General features: G+C 36.5%; 2 protein-coding genes and 1 non-coding gene across 6 annotated transcripts; 1 reads left to right on the top strand and 2 right to left on the bottom strand.

Moving 5' to 3' along the window:
• The first annotated feature begins 2,742 nt into the window (after nt 1-2,742).
• On the top strand, nt 2,743-5,806 carry LOC126725970 (uncharacterized). 2 transcript variants are annotated; one of them, XM_050431038.1, is made up of 2 exons: nt 2,743-5,462; nt 5,542-5,806. In XM_050431038.1, the coding sequence occupies exons 1-2, from the start codon at nt 2,834-2,836 to the stop codon at nt 5,745-5,747; spliced, it is 2,835 nt and encodes a 944-aa protein (XP_050286995.1). In that variant the 5' UTR covers nt 2,743-2,833; the 3' UTR covers nt 5,748-5,806. The 2 variants fall into 2 exon arrangements, with proteins under 2 accessions (XP_050286995.1, XP_050286994.1); XM_050431037.1 differs by having other exon boundaries at nt 2,744-5,806.
• Nucleotides 5,807-11,112: 5,306 nt separating this feature from the next.
• LOC126725969 (callose synthase 11-like) lies at nt 11,113-18,921 on the bottom strand. 3 transcript variants are annotated; one of them, XR_007655662.1, is made up of 3 exons: nt 13,398-18,921; nt 11,778-11,922; nt 11,113-11,509 (listed from the first exon to the last, which is right to left on the bottom strand). XR_007655662.1 is itself a non-coding variant. In XM_050431035.1 (2 exons), exon 1 carries the CDS (start codon nt 18,736-18,738, stop codon nt 13,411-13,413), a length of 5,328 nt encoding a protein of 1,775 aa, XP_050286992.1. In that variant the 5' UTR covers nt 18,739-18,907; the 3' UTR covers nt 11,113-11,509; nt 13,398-13,410. The 3 variants fall into 3 exon arrangements, 1 of the variants encoding a protein (XP_050286992.1); XR_007655661.1 differs by having other exon boundaries at nt 11,778-11,853; XM_050431035.1 differs by lacking the exon at nt 11,778-11,922 and having other exon boundaries at nt 13,398-18,907.
• Nucleotides 15,675-15,755, bottom strand: LOC126732021 (small nucleolar RNA J33). The gene has a single exon (XR_007659212.1). It is a non-coding gene; the product is annotated as a small nucleolar RNA J33 (small nucleolar RNA).
• Nucleotides 18,922-19,562: the final 641 nt, after the last annotated feature.

The raw sequence follows: 19,562 nt of genomic DNA, 5'->3' as shown, positions 1-19,562 counted from the left end.
TCCATTTGAACTTACTAACTCACTCAACTCAAAACACAATCTTAGCTCTGCATTTTACAAACTCACTAGGTATTCTCTCTTTTACTTTTCTTCGTATTTTCTCTTCATTTTCATCTTGTTGACCTCTTCTTCGTCTTCACTTTCACTTTCACAAATTGATGATAATAAAATTACAAGTATTTCTTCCGCGTTTAGAATTAGATCCACTCAAACTTACAAACTCACTCAACTCAAAACTCAACTTTAGCTCTCATTTTACAAATTCACTAGGTATTCTCTCTTTTACTTTTCTTTAATCATGTGTGCGCAAGTTGAAATGTGCACTATGCTACTGTCATGCTGCTATTGGAGTAGTGGACTTTAGTTGACTTTTTTTTTTTTTTTTTAATCTTTATACTTCACTCTTTATTTCTCCTAATATTTATCATAATTTTTCCCTTAAAATTGATCTTTTCCTCAAAGTGATATAATTTCTATCGTCACCATCCTTTTTTATTTTATTTTCTCAAATTTGATTTGTTGTTTCTTTTCCTTTTGGCTCGGTTTTTGGTGCCAAATTAGTTGTTCCATTATCAATTTGTTTATTAAGATAATTTGGATTTATCAGAGACAATGCATTTTTTTTTTTTAACAATAGATTCCCTTCTTAGAGTAGAATCTGCTCTTGAAGTATATAGAATGAGTTTGATACATGGTAAAAATAAATAAATTTTATTTACTTAAGTTTGCAATTGCTTGTAATTGGTTGATTATAACTTAATTTTTTTTTTAATTAAAGAATTGAAAGAGACTCTACCAAGTACCAACAAAACTTTCTGACCGGACCTTAAGAAGCTTGTATCTTTTGGATTATGGTGACCTAAGCTAGAAGTATTAGCCATATCATCGAGGAGAAATTATTATTTAAATTTAAATTTTATGGTTTTTTTCCATATTAATTGTTTAGTCTCTTTAAAGATTAAGAGATGATAATAGATGAATTTTATTCAATGAAAACTCATTGTTGAGCATAAGTTTGATGAGAGATGTTAAATTTTTTTTTTTTTTGAGAATGAGATGTTAAATTTTTCATTTGTTTGTTTCGACATTAATATTTTGCAAAAATATCTTTTGACTTCTCTCATTTAGTTTTGTATGAAATATAATTGTTTTCCTTATTTAGTTTCGTGCGAAATAAAGTTGTTTTTTATAAAATTTTAGTGGAAAACAACTCTATTTCATGTCAAGCTAAACAAATGAAGTTAAGAGATAGTTTTCATTTAATCCAATTGTTTATGATACTACCAAATACAAAAATATGCGAAAAATTATCTTCACATAAGATTTTCTATTGAAAATTTTTTATAGCAAATTAAACAATTTTTATATAATCGTTTGAGTTTGGAAATATTATAATATGTTAAATTTTATAATTTTATATACAATATATTTATAAATTATGACTAACATATAAATGCATAATTTTGGCCCCCAAGTGAAAATTTCTAGCTATGTCCGTGTGCACACATCACTATTGTTGCAACTTTTTTGTTATTAGAACGATTCTTTTGGTTTAACAAATGTTTTCCATCGCAGTGTGTGTATACACATAAAAATAGTACTATATTTCAATGTTGATTCATAAAATTATCACAAAGTTTCAATATCAAATTCACCTTTTACTTCTATTCACTTTATTTATTTATTTATTTTTGGTTAAATCAAAATGAGAAAAAGAAAATATAGAAAGGACAAATCAAAGTTCTATTCCAACAAATGCATTGTTTTCCCACTAATATTTTATTTAAACATTTGTCTACAAAGAAAATAGATTTTCCAAATCATGTTTTTGCAATCCTGATAGGGATATATGGCATTGTGTTGAGTTTAGGGAAATTTCCGACCTAATCCAACTTTTTATTTTTTTATTTTATTTTTTGGGTTAAGCTACCTAATCCAACCTAAATAGGAAGAGTGTAGAATTTTTCATTAGTGGAAGGGTTGGGATTTCATACCTTAGGTAACCAAAATCTGCCCCAGATATATATATATATATATATATATATATATTTAAATTACTAAATTACCTATGTAATTAAGTTCTTTACAAAAAAAGCTATAATTTCTATAACCATTAACTCAATTGGTAAAGTTTTTTGCCAATTGATGTCTTAGTCTGATAATAAAGAATAATCATCATAATAAAGAGTAATCATCATAAGTCGACACCATAGATTGAAACTATCTCTAAAAAAAGTAGGTGTGTCTATTTATTTTTACTTAAATTTTGTTGTTTTATTTTAGATGTTCAATTTTAAGTTAATTTGACATAGGATAAAGTTTGACTTCAAGCATGTTTAGAATCTTAAAATTCAAATATCAGTAGGAAGGTTGAGCTTTTAACTTTTCCTGACAAGTCAAGCTTGAATATGCACTACTCGACAAAATTCGGCTCATTTACCACCCTACAATAATAACCTAGTAAGTTATGAGATGAGTTTTATTTATTTATTTATTATTTAAAATCATTTTATAACGCATCAAACACTTCTTTTTTTTTTTTGAAGATATAACGCATCAAACACTTGAAACTGTTCATTTAAGTATTTTTAAGAATGAAACTAGACACCGAAAGACAAAAATGCTTTCAAATGAAAACATCAATGCTTCAAAAGTCTCTACCAGCTAATAAATCACATTCTTTTTTCATTTTTCTTTTTTAACTTGAATTCCTAATAAATCAGCAAACACTCAGAGGTAGACTGGTAGTCCGTAGAGAGCTATAAAAAAAATATGACAAAACCCAATTTATTTATATGAATAAAACATAGGAGTTCACCGCCAACTCACTCAAATGGACTCTTTAATTTCAATTTCATTTCCCAAATCCCAAATAAACCCTTCAAAACCCCACAAATCCCCAATCACTCCCTTCCTCTTCTTATTCCTCCTCCTCACTACCACCACCACCGCCGCCGCCGCTTTGAGACCAAGCCGAAATCCGAAACCCAAAATCCCCTACGCCCAGTACTGCAACGACGTCGTTCCCAAGCCCACTTTATCCTCCCACTCCCACAACTTCTCCACCTCCCACTCCGATTTCCTCCCCTTCCGATTCGGATATTTCTCCGGGGGCGGCGACCGAATTTTCAACCGAACCGGATCCGATACCCCGAAATCTCTCTCCCTCAGCTCGTTATATTCCCAAAAGACCGCTTCTGATGGCGTTTTCAAGGTCAGAGCATCGCTGTATATCCGAAACCCGGTCGTGTACTCTGTTTCCGGCAGGCCGAAATATCGGAGCTTGCTACGTATTAGGTATCGGGGACCGAGAGTGTTCGGTCGGTTTGACGATGTGGTTTTTTCGCTTAAAGGGTATTGGTCAGAATCTACTGGAAAGCTCTGTATGGTTGGATCGGGGTCGAGGTACGTTGATTTGAAGCATTTTGAAGTTGTTCTTAAGCTTAACTATCCTAAGAATTCTAGTATTTATGGTAGTTTAATTGGTGGTACATTAGAGAGTTTGAATGTTAAGGAGGGTGATTCTAAATCTGATTACTTTGAACCAATTAAGATATTGGGTTTGTCTCAGAATCCCAATTATGAATATTCATTGGTTGAAAAATTGAATGGGAGTGATTGTTTGAGTGGAAATGGTGGGAGAGATAGTAATACCAACAATACTAACACTAATATTAATTTGTCTCTAAGCAAATTGGACGGTGGTGTTTGTTTCGTGCTCAATGGACGGACTAGTGTTTATGAATTGGAATATGGGAGTGATTGTGGTAATGTGAATTGCAACCCTTTTGGTGGGAGTATTGGGTATTTGCCTGATAGGATTGTTTATCAGGGGCTTCGGTGTGAGCAGCGCAGAAAGATGCAGATGTTGTTGGGTTTTCCTAACTCTAGTTATAGTGGTAGTGGTACTCAATTTCATTTTGATCCTAATGCGACTTTGATTGCTGAGGGCGCTTGGGATGATACAGAGAATCGGTTTTGTGGTGTTGCGTGCAGAATTTTGAATGTTTCGGAGTCTTGGTCTAATGCTTTTGTTGGAGATTGCTCGATTGGTTTTACTTTGAGATTTCCTGCAGTTATGTCATTAAGGAATCAGAGTAGTGTTGTGGGGGAAATTTGGAGCAAGAAGGATGTGAATGATTCAGGTTACTTTGGGAAAATTGGGTTTCAGAGTTATTGGGAAAGATCGATTGACCCCCAAGGTCTTAAATATGAGTATACTGAGATTGAGTCTGTAAGAAAGTTTTGTGCACAAGGGAAGACTGTTAGGGGCAAGGGAAAGTCATATCCCGATGGGTATTCACCCGACATGAGATTTGATATGTCAGTGAGAAACAATGATGGAAAAGTAGCACAAGGTTACTCATCCCCGCTATTTGTGGGAGATTCACTTTATGCACGACAGTATTATGGGCGGCCACTTGTGCTGGCAGTGCCGAGAATGACAGAGCCTGCTGCAGTTCACCTGACAAGCAACCATAGCAGAATGCTGAATATAAGTTACAAGATGAGCTTCAGACCTCCACCTGATTTTAGATTTGGTGGTGATGCTTCATCCAAAGTTCTTATTTCTGCTGAAGGAATATATGATAGAGATACTGGTTTCCTGTGCATGATAGGATGTTGGCATCTTCAACCAAACAATCAAAATTTGATTAAAAATGGTTCATTGGACTGTGAAATAAGGATTAATGTTCAATTTCCTCCGTTTAATGCAGAGCATGGTGAAATTGTCAAGGGAACTATTGAAAGCACACGAGCAAAGTCAGATCCTCTTTACTTTGAAAGTCTTCAATTGTCTTCAAATTCGATAACCACTACCCAAGCTAAAGAATCCATTTGGAGAATGGACCTCGAGATTACCATGGTTTTGATATCTAATACTCTGGCATGTGTTTTTGTTGGCTTGCAGCTTTTTTACGTGAAAAAGCAGCCACATGTTCTTCCCTTCATTTCCATTGTGATGCTCATTGTTCTTACACTGGGACACATGATACCCCTGCTGTTGAACTTTGAAGCCTTGTTTGTGGCTAACCATAACCCAACAAATTTTTTTCTTGGGAGTGGTGGATGGCTTGAAGTGAATGAAGTAATAGTAAGGGTGATAACAATGGTAGCTTTCCTTTTGCAGTTACGTCTTCTCCAACTGACTTGGTCTGCAAGAAAAGGCGATGGAAGCCAGAAGGGGTGGTGGGATTCTGATAGAAAGGTTCTATATGTGACTTTACCAATATATATAGCTGGTGGTTTTTTTGCTTGGTTTGTGCACCAATGGAAGAATTCTTACCAGAGGCCATTAGGGTCATTTCAAGAACCACGACTCCAGGGTTATCATCTGCATGCTCTCCAGCTGCTATCCTACCAGCAGCATTCTTTCTGGGAGGACCTCAAATCTTATGCTGGTTTGCTCTTAAATGGTTTTCTACTCCCACAAATATTGTTCAACCTATTCTTTAACTCAGGTGAAAAGGCTCTTGCCTCTTCCTTTTATGTTGGAACCACCATTGTTCGGCTAATGCCCCATGCTTATGATCTTTACAGGGCTCACAGTTCTACATGGTACCTTGATTTATCATACATTTATGCAAACCATAGAATGGATTTTTATTCCACTGCATGGGACATCATCATCCCTTGTGGTGGTCTGCTATTTGCTGTGCTCATGTTCTTGCAGCAACAATTTGGGGGCCGTTGCATTCTTCCCAAGAGGTTTAGAGAGAGCTCTGTTTACGAGAAATTACCTGTAATTAGCAATGACGAATTGTAAGGGAAGTTATTCAATTAATACTTTTACAAGATTTGTGAATTTGAGTTTTGGGAGATTCCAGTTCCTGCATTACCAATATAATGATCCAGCTCCAGCAAATGATAGGACCATAAAGGAATTGGACTTCTCGTTTGCCCCCAAGTAGGTATAATCTTTGGACTCTCATTCGTTTCCTTACTCAATCGATGAAAAACAAAAATGATGAAAAAAAAAAAAAAAAAAAAGAAGCGAAAAAAGCATTGCATCAGAACTTCCAATGTGTTTTTACCAGGTGATGTCACCCATTTTCATTGCTTTCTTTTTACAATTCTTGGCATATTATAATGATTCATATTCTTATTTCAATATGAGGAATACTACGGTTTTCTATATTTTAGTCAATCAGGGAATATCATTATGAAAATATTGAACTATTGAACTTTTATATGTGACTAACAATGTCCTTTTCCAAAGATATTTATTTATTAATATTAATATTTTGGTTAACATTTTATTTATTAATATTAATTGATTAAGACTTTATTTATAAATACTTTTTCACAATTTTTCATATGCGATGCATAGGTTAGCAACGAATAAGAAGAAAGCTTGAATTTGTTGAATAGGGAGGCATCCTAAAAACGAATCAAATAAATGATGAATTTTATTAGTACTACTAATTTACGATTGAGACTCCAATAGGATGCAAATGACAAAGTTTACTTCTAAACTAATTTGGAGGAAAAATTTATCAAACTCACTACATGGTGTCTATAACCACCACTTAGGTGCATGTTTAGTCACATGATCTATTTGATTAATCATGTCACTTGTTTACATAATAGGTCGGAAGAGATTCCTCCAAAATAGGTCCGAAGAGATTCTCCTCCAAACCAATTTGTAGGAAATTTTTATCAAAATACTAGAAAATTACCACAAATATAGTAACCTACCAATAGGTCAAAGCTATTTTCAATTTCATGAGTTTTTTTTTTTTTTTTTTTTTTTTTTAACTAATTAATTTATTTTTAAAATCAATTTAATGAACTTATTTAATTTAAAATAGAAGATAGGATTTGAACTCTATAACATTCACTTCATAATTATTATTATTTTTGGGTAAGAAGGGATGTTTATTTATAAAGTAAAACTAGTATATCAGATTTGTCCAAGAGCCACCAGCGAAAGGTGTCTAGTTACAAGAACTAAAGGGCACTCACATAAAGTCCCTATACACAAAAAGTCTCATACATATTTACAGAAAACAAACGATGGACAATCAGGAAACATTTCCAAAACGCTAGCTTGTGCCCTCCACTTCTTTGCGAGGCCATTTGCTACAGAGTTTGCTTCACAGTATATATGGTGTAGATGGACCATTTATTCCCGGTTGAGGAGCATCCTACAATCAGAAATTATGGGAAACAATTCCGGAGCCAAGTTCCCAAAAGAAGTTAGACATGTAGGAACAAAAGTGGAATCAACATTAACATTTAAAAATTTAACACCCATGTCCAAAGCAGTAATTAAACCCTGTCTAACCGCCATGTCCTGCGATACCGAAGTTCCCTTACGAATTGCCATCCATGTTTAGTGATGCAATAGGAAAAAGAGGGGGTTGCCATTCACTTTATAATTATTACGTGTGACTATTAGGCCAAATCACTAACGGTTCATTATTATTATTTTTTTTTTTATGTAGATTTGATTTTAACCCAACTCCCTTAATCAATGACAAGCGATTTTATGTGAATTATTCAGTGCACTTGGAGGGCCAGGTTTAGTGATCCTCCCATCCAATGATATCATGCCATATGTGTAAATTAAATGAGTCATAATCCTAATTAGACTACCCAAAAAATAATAATAATAATAATAATCAATCACTAACATCTACATAGACTCCTGAAAAGGGTGTATAAGAGTACTGGACATGGTGAAGAAAAACACCAGTAATGGTTACAAGAAATAGGGCCTAGGCATTGGACACAACGGAGGACACCAAGAGTGTCGGCAAGAAGGGGAGCCATCAAAACTCGAAATCTACAATCTCCAAAACAAGGGTTATGAAATCTATTTAGGTCCATACTCAAGAAATTTGTTTGATGCGAAGGATTGCATTCATTAGGTAGTTAATCCACTAAGGAGGCTCATATATATGATACGGAAATATTAATAAGCACCATACGGTACTTGTTAAGGTTTCCCTAATGTGAGTCTTACGTAATAAAAAAAAAAAGATAAATGAAAAAAAAGACAAAAGTAATTATAAAACTGAAAAAAAAAAAAAAAAAAAAAAAAAAATAGCATAAAGCGGCAAAAAAGACAAAAAAATTGTCAAAAAAGTCTTTAACGAGCTCCTTGCAGTCAGTGGCGGAGTCAGGATTTTAATTTAGGGTGGGCAAGATGAAAATAAAGAGCTGAAGATAAAATCAATTTCAATTTTTTTAATTAGTATAATTAAAAAAATACTTAACTAATTAAAAAAATTGATTAAAATATAAAATATAATGTTAGTGTTAAGTTTTTTTTTTTTTCCCCTCGTGTGTAACGTTAGATTTAGTATAAATGTTGTTATACTTAAGATACTTCATAGGTGACTACAAGTATATTTTTCAAATAAGTAAAAGATTTAAAAAAAAATCAATATATAGTCATTATTATACGAAGTTAATGGAGCTTCTTACTAATCTTCGGCCAAGAAAAGTGTATTAAAAGTGGAGCCAAGAGTGACAGCCCTGTAGCACAATTACATGTAGAGTTGAAGACCATAAGCTTAGAGCAAAGAAAAACATATATAAAGCAAGACTAAATCTAAAAGAAAGATATATATATATATATATATATTAAGGGGGTGGGGTTTGGGTGAGGTCGGGGGGGGGGGGGGGGGGGGGGGCAATTGCCCCCTCTCGACCCCCCCTAGCTCCGCCCCTGCTTGCAGTGCCCGTTAACACAACCCTATATGATATATTGTGTTTTTTAAGTCCACATCAATCCATGAGCCATCGATCCATGAAACATTAGGTTTTTTTTTTTTTTTTTTTTAGATCCAAAAAATAATGCTACAAAACTATTGACACCTCCTAGTATTTTGAACAAAAATATTCAGAATTCAAACTCTCCGCTATCCAAAACTCAATTTATTATTATTATTATTATTATTATTTGGATTTTACTAATGTGTGCCCTAAGGGCACACTATAGTTGATCATTTTTGGAAATATTTTCTCGGGAATTGAAAAAGTATTGATAGCTTTTTCAATTACCGAGAAAATGTTTCTAAAAATAGATGGCTTAATGTGTGCCCTTAGGGCACACATTAACCGGACCCTTATTATTTTACCTTTCGTGTTTTGTGCGAATTATCCACTCAAGCTAATCCTAAGGTGCTCTCTCTAAAATCAAGTGATCTTCATGCTGGAAAAACCAATCTTAATTTTTCATTCTGTTGTTGCCACCATCAAATTGATGGCATTGCCTAGGAATATATCTATTTTTGAAGACTTCACACACTTTTATTTTTATATTGGATTGTGAGGACAGCGGATTTCAACGAGGACGTGATCAATCATCATGGGTTAGCAGGTTCACCAGGATTTTGAATCAGAATTCTTGGATCTTCTACCACAAATGACTATTCTTTTCTTTTATTTTTGTGGTAGTGTGACTGGAATACTGACTTAAAATAATTTACGCAATCGGCATGATATTATTATCATGGATAGGGAGGATCACTGGATAATACTGTTAACCTAGTCCTCTAAGTACGCTGATTAATTTCTTCGATTTTACAGGCCCACCAATTCGATGAGTTAAACAGAAACAGATGCAATGCTAGAACTTAGTTTTCCTTGGATTTATTTTTTGGGCCAAGGTTTACCAGAGCACTTTTTGGTTAAAAAGAAGAGGGAAACAAAAGTTTAAGCCTAGGCCATGTGATAAGGGTGCGAAATGCCAACAATGAGTCAAAGACTCTTTCATGCTTCAAGTTTCAACTAGGGGTGTCAATTCGGGTTAGCGTGTCGGGTTTGTGTCATGTTGAGGTAGGAGTATTCGACTAAATGGCTCAACCCTAACCCGACCCATTTAATAATCATGTCATGATCCTTCAACCCTAACCCGACATGTTAATAAGACAGGTTGACCTAACCCAACCTATTTGATACACTTAATAAACGAGTCATGTTCGGTTGACACGAATATAACACAACCCATTTCAATCCGCATAATATTAAATATAACATTCATCTAAAAATAATTTTTTTTTTTTACATCCCAAAAAGCAATGCATACACTTCAAGTCTTTAACCCACATTCAAAATATATAGTTCAACAAAAATATAACATTTATCTAGAAATAAGTTTTTCACACTCCAAAAGAAGTGTGTACACTTCAACCCAAATTCAAAATAACAAAGTTTAATAAAAATAAAATAACATAGTTCAACAAAAATATAATGTCATTGAAACTCGCCAAATGCTAAGTATCAATATTGAAAAAATTTGAGCAAACAGTAAACTAATCCTAACTATGACCACAATTATCATTCATAGATTCTTTGTTGATATCCAAATTCATAACATCTTCCACAAGCTCATCTAATTTCATTTGTGTAAATTCTATGCCAAAAAAAAAAAAAAAGTATTAGTAGTTTTAGGATCTATAAAGTTTCAATTTTCAATTATACCCCTTGTAAAATTTTGTAATTACACTCTTTTCTTTTTAAATTTAAAATATATGTTGAATATAAAAGGTATTTGACAAATCTAAAATAAAATAAATATTTATTTGTTATACAAGGTAAACAGGTTGTGTCAAGTGAGTCATTTCAGGTTGACACAAATAAATTGACGTGTCAAATGTGTCTATTGCGGGTTATGCGGGTTAACCCGTTTATGACATGTTTTTTATCATGTCGCTTTCGAGTCGACCCGTTTATGACCAAAACCCATTAAGACCTAACCCTAACCCGAAAAAACTCATGTCGGGTTTGTGTCGTGTTCGCGGATTGGGTCGAACATTGACACCCCTAGTTTCAACTTCACCTGGACCTCGACCAAAAAAATAACTAAAAAATGAAAAAGAGAAAATTCACCTTAGGATTTCGCAAATTGAACAACGTCCAAAGATATTTTTTTCAAGCAAACCCTCCACAAAAGTAGTTCACATTTTGTCCCGGTAAGCTTCTTTAGCGGCTATCTTTTCTTACAAAACTCTTCATTGGTACTTCACTGAAAATCCACATTGTTTCTCTCCATTGGTACTTTCTTCAAACCCATTCTCTAAAGAACCAGTGTCTGGTCCCCTAGGGTGGTACTAGCTCTATGCAAAATTGCTCAGTACATCAACCTAGAACACTGCAGACTTCAGGAATAAAGCAATCAAATTCAAGAACTGAATATTTGTATGAACAAAACCATAAATACTGCCAGATAAAATAATTTTGATGAACTAGCTGGCGCAGAAGCTAAACTGTACGTGGACAATATTTACAGAACCATTCTCTGAATAAACAACGTGGTTAACCAATATATTTCTCAGTTAATCAATTAATAAGCAGTGCCGACGCAAGATCTCTAGCAGTAATGGCATGTAGAATGCAACAGATACAACAGTCTTAGGAAGATGAAGTTCATGAAGGGCAAAGATCAAAAATATGCATCATCCGTAAAACGAAACATTGCCACAGCATGGTAAATACACCACCTCAGTCAGTGGAAATCAGGGCAAGATATCTACTTCAATTACTCCAACCTCATTACCTGCAACACAACACAATCCAGTTAAAATTACAGAAAATGGCTAGTCAGAAAATAAATTACAGAAATTGATCATCAATTACCAAATACGGAAAAGAAAAGCCGGCAGTAATCGTCATGATTACTACCATATATATACATAATTTCCATATTAGGCAAGAAAAGAAAGAAAATGGAAGAACAAGAAAAGCACACTCCACTTGCTGTTACTTCTACAACAATTACCTAATACTTCTTACTTTAGTTTTTGAAGGACGTGATTTTTTCATACCTCATTACTTTTGGAGTTCAAGACTATGAATTTAGAAAATGGCTGCAACAATTTACAAAACCCCGGTACTGAAAAACTGCCAAACAGCAAGTAGGAGTTCAATTTCCCACAGGAGAACAAGGTTCTGATGGCAACCAAAATGATCCTACCAAAAATCCATCATATCATCTAACATGACAAATTCGTTAAGGCTCTTCAGAGACATAAGATATAATTGATACAAATTACTTGGTGACACCCAAAAATGCTCTATTTATTTATTTATTTATATTACAGAAAAATTGCTCTATAAATGATGACTGATTTTGTTGGAGTTAATTGATCATAAATTATGCTTTTAGGATATAATTCTCTTTTATTTTTGCATTTAATGTAATAGATTACAAGTTATTTCATATCATTGTTAGGTTAGAAATTTATTTCCCTTCCTTCTATTATGTAATTTGGGACTCTATTTAAAAGGGCCTAAAGTTCATTATTGTAAGTAGTAGATTGTGGATTTATAAAATTTAGGGTAGAGGAAATATTCGGCTGACTCTTGGGTTCCTATCATGCTTGGTGCTGATTCCAAGTAGCCCTTAGTGTTGATGCCTAGGCTCTTATCTATTTTTCTGTTTTATTTGCTTGATGCAAATTTCAAGCAAACCTTAGATGCTGATTTCTAGGTCTTGTCCCCTTTTTTGTTGTTCTTTTGTTTCCCAAACAATCCCCCTCAGACAAGGTTTCTCTCTAGACTAGTTTGGAGAGAAACCTCTAAACTTGTCCAATATTTTTTTATTGAATGTGAATTTTGCAAAATCTAACCATTGGATTATATGTTCTTTATGCTCTTAACATGCGTGTCAAATTTCGTTCAAATCTAATTATTTTTTGTGCATAATTTTTTACCATAAAAACTTGAAATTTAAACATGTCATTGATGACATAGTTATTGATCTTTGATCTTCTTGAAATTTTGCAAGCATGGAGAATCCAACGATTAGATTTTCAAAATTCACATCTAATAAAAAAATATAAGAGGCGCTTGAAGGGTTTCTCTCCAAACTAGTTTCGAGAGAAACCTTTTTCAAACTGGATTGAATTGGCTTGGATAATGCAAGTCCAAATGTGTTTTTATTGTTTTAGGGGCCTGAATAGGTTAAATGATTTTCTCCATTCAATTGTAGACAGGCATGCATTTGTAGGCAACAGTACAATGCATAACATGTTGACTGTTTTATTGATAAAAATAAAAAATAAAAATGTTTTTTGATAGGTAAAAAAAAAAAATGTTGACTGCATTGTGGATTACATAACCTAGTTTATTCAACTGAGGGATTGCCAAATATTATGACATATGAGATACATGACTAGATTATAATCTATCTGGATAAAGCTATACAAGCAAAATATGACATAGGCTTTTTAATCAAAGAGCAAATGCCATGAATAAGAATGATGATGTGTGTGTGTGTGAAGAAAAAGAAATTAGTACCACATTTAAATCTGATTCAGATGTAAAGTTTAGCTAAATCACCAATGTCCATCCCAGACTAGTTTACATTATCAAGCAAGAAAAAGACTGTTGAGTAAGAAATGTAGAACTCCAAAGTTTTAAGAAAAACTTCAGATGGAAAGTACCTCTAATCACATCTCAGTTAGACTTTTTCCCAGAAAGAAGACGAGATATCTCGAGGCCCCTGCTGAATGCTTCATTGAACAGGATCCTTGTTTGCATTGACTGGAATCCAGGCATCCATGACAGCAATGCCACAGAAGCCATGACAATCACCCCAAACAGCATGTCATACAGCCGGGCCAAGGCAACCACAGTATCCCACACCACAGTGGACTGCAGAAAGGGTCTAAGTACCTGAGCTATCAATATCATACCCCAACCTGTGGGGATGAATGCCAAGAGGCTTGTCACAAGATCAAGAAACTCGAACCTAGTGCACTTCAGCAATATAACAATCACAAGTACTGAAAGGAAAATGACAAGGAACTGAACAAGTCGGTAGTAAATATGCTCTTTTGCGGAATACTTGTCCCCGGCATATGATATGATGATGTAAATCCCAAGAGCCACAACCATGACTATCCAAGATAGTAAATAAACGGCTATACTTGTATTATGATGAGTAATACGGAGCTGATACACAATGCCATACTGGAAGAAGAAGAAACGAAGATCTAAAATAATCTCCAAGAGTTTGCCCCAAATACCGGTCGTTCTTAGATGGTCCTGTTCCTCATACCACCATGTTTCCCAGCTTTGATCTGCTTGGGAAAACACCCCACCTCTATACCATAACCAATTCATAAAATCATCAAAATCATACACAGTATTCAGCCAATCAAATCCAGAAGGATTAAATACAAAAGGGGCCATTATCCACGACACAACAAGAAACCAGCAAGATACTGACATGGCTATAAAAAGAAGAGTATACTTAGGCAAGTCACTATGAGAAGAATACACAATTAAAATAACCCCAAGCTCAATTCCCTTCACAAAATGGCTGCGAGCATAGAGTCGATAGTTTTCAGCAAAGCTCTTGTGCTGCACCACAAAACCACGACCAGTGGCTCGATACTTTGCACCACCATGAAGTATAGTCCGGCCAAAGAAATGGGTACGAGTTCCCAATGAGAATGTGTAAAAAAGTGAGGCCAGCTGAAGTTGCATCGTTATGAAGTCCCAAACTGCTGGAAGGAACCCATGCTCAAGAGAGTTCTCCACAATCATAGGGAGAGCAGTAAAGAGACCGAGCTGGATGAGAAACTGCTGATTAAGGATTGCACCAAGGGCTGTATTGTTGCTAGTATCTTTCATCACTGCTGCTTCAACACCACTGAGGGCAAGATAAAGGCGGCCCCACAAAAATGTATAAACAGTAATTACTACCAACATTGAATTGAAGTAGAACCCAACTGTTGTGTAGAAAACTGAAAGCATTCGGAAGAAGTCCAATCTATGACCCAATCGATACATATCTCTGCTCAAAACCTGCTCACCATTGCCGCTGGCAACCTTGGCCTCAAACATTGCTATCTGATTTAACCCAACATCCCTTCCCTTACCAACCTGTAAATATTCATGGTGTGTCACATTGCCCCCTCGCAGAGTGCAATTGAAGCCAGCAAATATATCCTCACTGATATTTATCACTTTAGAAGCCTTGCTGATTCCACCCCGACTCAAGAACCAGAACCTGTCAAACACATCCGGGTGACCATAATGCATTCTGACCTTCAACGGGTTTGCCAGAACACGCTGGCCCAAGGTCACAAAGCTTGTCTCCTGAGCAGACATGAACCAAGCAAGTGAAGATACTGAACCAGTGAAAATATTCTCACGAACTCCCAAAATGGTTGGCTTCCTAATACCATAGAAGTTATTGAATTCCTCCAACAAATTCCGCATCTTGAGTGCCTCTTCAAAACAATTGTCTTGGTTCATGTCAATGGTCTGAATTGCATCACCTCGAGTGAAGATTATGGCATGGTTTTGATTTTCTGGTTTGCCTTCACCAATCTTCAAGGGCCCAGGCAACCTGATCCGATAGATCTCCACCTCCCTTTGCAGCTGCTGATCATATTTCACAAGAACTGAGTAATACTCCACCTCTTCCCTCCCCAAGTGAACCTCATCAACATAGGCAACTCTAAGAGCCTCATTGTGTTTCATCAGATATAATATCTCTTCAGCACGGTGGTCTCCCCTCGCCTTATGTTGCCCATACAGCTGGCAGGCGACCACATAAGTGAATTTCATCAGAGCACTCCCATACTCATTTCCTTTAAACATCAGACTTATACTGCTAGTTGCTCGGTTAAGATTCCGAGAACTTGAGTGTACACCATTCAAACCACTGTTTAGGTTCATTGAAACAAGAGAAGAAATACCTCCTGGTCCCTCTATGTCCACCTCAGATGCAGAATCTAGAAAGGCAAGCATCTTAAGAGCCCTATAATAATACATCATTCCTCTCACAGTGCGGGACAAAGTTTGGCCTCTGTACGATGCCCAAAGTCGAGTATCCCTTGACTTTGTCTTCCAGAGATCATCGTCATCCTTCACACCCTCTCTTTGCATCCGCTCCAAAAAATTATCCCACTCATCTTGATAGATTTTTTGCAAATAAAACATGATGGAAATGCCATCTTCATTTTCATGTCGAAGATTCAATAGGCTGAAAAGAACTTCTTCATCATAGTAAGGCGTGAGAACACTGAAAGCCATCATTTTTTCAACATGCGGAGCACGGGGCATATTCATAAATAGTGAATTGCTAAAGAAAGCAATGCGCCTTCTTGCCTCAAGATTCCTTGGGATGTAGTGCATGGAGTCTCTAGAAGTAAGAATAGTATGCAAACGACGTAGGGTCTTAAGTAAGGTAGCATCATCATCATCAGGGAACTCAACAGAGTTCTCAAAAAGCAACCCTGCATCGGTGGCTGGACTACGAGGTGCCAGACCTTCCTCTCTCAATTGCTCAATGGACTTCTTTACCTTTGGAAATTCTCTGACGGAAAGTTCATACAAGGCCTGCAGTATATTCACTGCCTTACTCAGATCTTTATTCTGCTGCATCAGCAGCTCAACAAGTGATATTAGCTTAGCATGAATTTTTTCTAGCACATCCATCTTGTACGTCACTGTGAGCTTTCCATTCTGAATCTCTTTATCTATCTCCTTGAATAAATTTTCAATAATTAAGCATTCATCCGAGCCATCTTTAACTATCATAAGAAGCAAATACTTAATGCTATCATAAGCTTCAATAACAGCACACCGCCGGTATTCACTCTTGCATATCCTCAACCAAAGCAACTGGTCGGGTTCTTTTGCTAACTCTATTGCCAGACTGAGAGCAAGCAGCAGCTCATTGCAGAGGAGGACACATGGCCATCGAATAACCCTAATGTTCCAACAATTAGGTGGCAATTCCATGAGCTCAAGTTCTCGGTCATTGATGAGATCTTCTTCCCTGAAAGTTACAATGATCTCATTCCAAATCAAGGCAAACCAGGTAGTTTCCACTTGGCTTGATTCTATCTTATTGTAGGGCTTACCAAGTCCGTACCTCAGCTTCAACCGGCGGATAGCATCACGAAGCTTCTTCACCAGTGTCAGCTTGGGGTTTAGCGGATGCTCCTCTGGCATGAAATTAAATTGCATTGCATTAGCAAAAAACTGAAACCTAAGCCTTAGTTGTCCAAAATTTCTGATCTCACCCAAATGCGAAAACAGCCCAATTGTTGCACCAACAAGGGAGGAATAAATCGAATACCAAATTTGCAAATCCATCAAATAAATCAACACCACAGGAACCCACAACAACACAACTGCTACTCTGTTGGTGTTATTGAAAAATTCATGCCATCTGTAAACTACATTCTGTTGTTTCAAAAGGGCCTTCGTTGGGGCAGCCAGTGGCTTGATCTGAAGGAAATAACTGAAAGTGAATTTGGAAGCCAATACAAGGATCCAAAACACCGTATACTTGAAATTATTCACAAGCCCTTCCCTCAACGCACGACCCACAAACAATCGTGTATGAAACCACCATGTCAGCAAGTAGATCACAGGCCAATCCAATTCCTCCAATAAATTGCGAATCCATGGAACAATAAACAAAGCCAATGCCAACAACTCTGGCAACAAGAAAACCAGAACAACCTCAAGAAAAACAACAATCCTCCTATTTGCCTCGGCCGACCAATTCCCATCGCTACTCTCCTGACTCCAAATCCTCCCATAGAACACCCCAAACACCACCATCCACGTCAATGCCACCATGAACTTCAACGTCATCCTAACCCCAAGCCACATTGTCTCCTTAGAAACCAAACTATACTGAGTCCCGGCATCAAGCACCGCTTGCAAAACCCTCAGCCCGCTCCACGTGATAAACACAGTTAACAACTTCACCTGCAAATCCCTACCCTTCAACGCAGTCAACGTCGAACCATCTTCCCAGGCAACTATAATCATAGCCTGTAAAAACAGTATCAACAACACCCACACCTTATCAAAACTCCTAAACACATTCCAAAAAGACCTTTGCTCCACAAACCCCGTCTTCCCAACCCGTTTCTCCTTAGGCGTAGTAGCGAAGAAATTACATGACAAATCGAGAGGCCATTTCAGCTTTTGGAAACACCTCCTACTCCAAAAATACTCATTGATATCATCGTAATTCCGCCACGCCGAATGCGGGGCCGTGCCATTTCTACTACTCTCAACCTCGAGCTTAATTGTGTCATATATAGGCATTACCACACACTTCAAAAACGCACAATCCCCATATATGGAAGGCAAGAACGACTGACCCGTATTGGGGTCTATTTTCTCATCTAAAACAAAGTTCAACTCCATAGCCATGTGATGAAATATGTAACAAATACACTCAGGAGTGAAACGAAGGTTAGCAGACTCACCCCAGATTAGGAGATAAAGCGACACGTAGAGAAGCTCGCGGCGGAGACTGTTCGTCTCGGCGTTTCCGGTGCCGTTGCGGCGATGGGAGACCGAGACTTGAGATTTCCGGCCGAGGTAGGAGCACCAAGAAGTGTAGTTTTGGAGCAACTTGCGGCGGAATCGACGGAGGACGCTGGCTTCGAGGACGTCCAGTAGGGTCGGAGCGGGTTGGACTCGCATTTGAGAGTTGGCTAAGTGGAGGACCAGGTTTTCCCTTTGGTTCTTTACGTTGTCTTTTTGGAAACCGAACATGATCCCAAGCCAGTCCAGGAGGTCGTTGTTTGGGTCCCATGGAACGAATGGTGGTTTCCTCAAGTCTCCGGTGGCGCGTAAGGCTGATGCGGCGGCGCGTACTTCTGGGTACCGGAGAGATGGGTGGTCAGTCAAGAGGTTGTGGATGGGGATTATGTTGTAGACGTTTGGTTGTTGCGGCGGAGGCGGCCCGTAACGGATGCTACGGCCGCGCGTGAGTGGGGGACGCTGCCTTAAGTTCATAGTGACAACATGCGAAGCGAAGTGGGAGTGAGACTGAGAAAATTGAAAAATAATACTAACAAGGAAAGATACTTTAAAAGAAATGTGAGTTTTGTCTGTAAATGAAAGTGTGAAGTGGATGAGTTTGGATGGTACACGTAAATATTTGAGTACGTGACAAAGATATGGTGAGACTGTGTGCTGAGTGTTTTGTGGGTTAAGCCACGCGCGAGAGTGGGGGGGGTGTGGAACACGGCAGTTTTGTTGGTGGAGGAGTGGGGGTTGTTTTAACTTCAAAGTGGGAGCCCATTAATTCAAAGATGTCGTAGTTAAAGTTAACTCTTTTGATTAATAAAGACTTTCTTTTTTCTCCTAGGAATATGAGAAAGCACGCAACAATAATCCAATCCAAACATTACATTGTTACTTGGATATTATAACACGAAAGCTTTTTACTGGTCTCTCACGAAAGCTTTTTACTCCTATTATTTACTGTGCTGTAATGGCTTAACGGTTAAGGATACCATTAGAAGCTTTCTCAAACAAAAAAAAAAAAAAAAAAAAAAAAAGGAAGGGATACCACTAGAATCCAACTCAAATACATATTTTTAAATATTAAACAATATTATAGGTATTTTTATACATTTTTTACACATATTTTCAAATAACAAAATACATATTTTTAAGTGTATGTACCAAAAATTCTCTAAATCTTTTGGGACAAAATTTAGTGTTTTTTTTGTAGTTCTTACCTTATTAGTGTTTTTTTTTTAATTAAATTAAACTATGTAACTTATTAGTTGAAGCAAAATTATTAGCACTTATTACATTGTTAATTTAGTTTG

Source organism: Quercus robur, chromosome 5, assembly GCF_932294415.1.
Source record: "Quercus robur chromosome 5, dhQueRobu3.1, whole genome shotgun sequence".
NCBI classification, from domain to species: domain Eukaryota; kingdom Viridiplantae; phylum Streptophyta; class Magnoliopsida; order Fagales; family Fagaceae; genus Quercus; species Quercus robur.
Note: the sequence above shows the minus strand (reverse complement) of the source record. Positions and strands in the feature narration are given on the sequence as shown.

Bases quoted from the DNA above. Each gene is read 5' to 3' on its own strand.
- LOC126725969 (XM_050431035.1), bottom strand. From the start codon at position 18,738: ATGAACTTAAGGCAGCGTCCCCCACTCACGCGCGGCCGTAGCATCCGT.
- LOC126725970 (XM_050431037.1), top strand. From the start codon at position 2,834: ATGGACTCTTTAATTTCAATTTCATTTCCCAAATCCCAAATAAACCCT.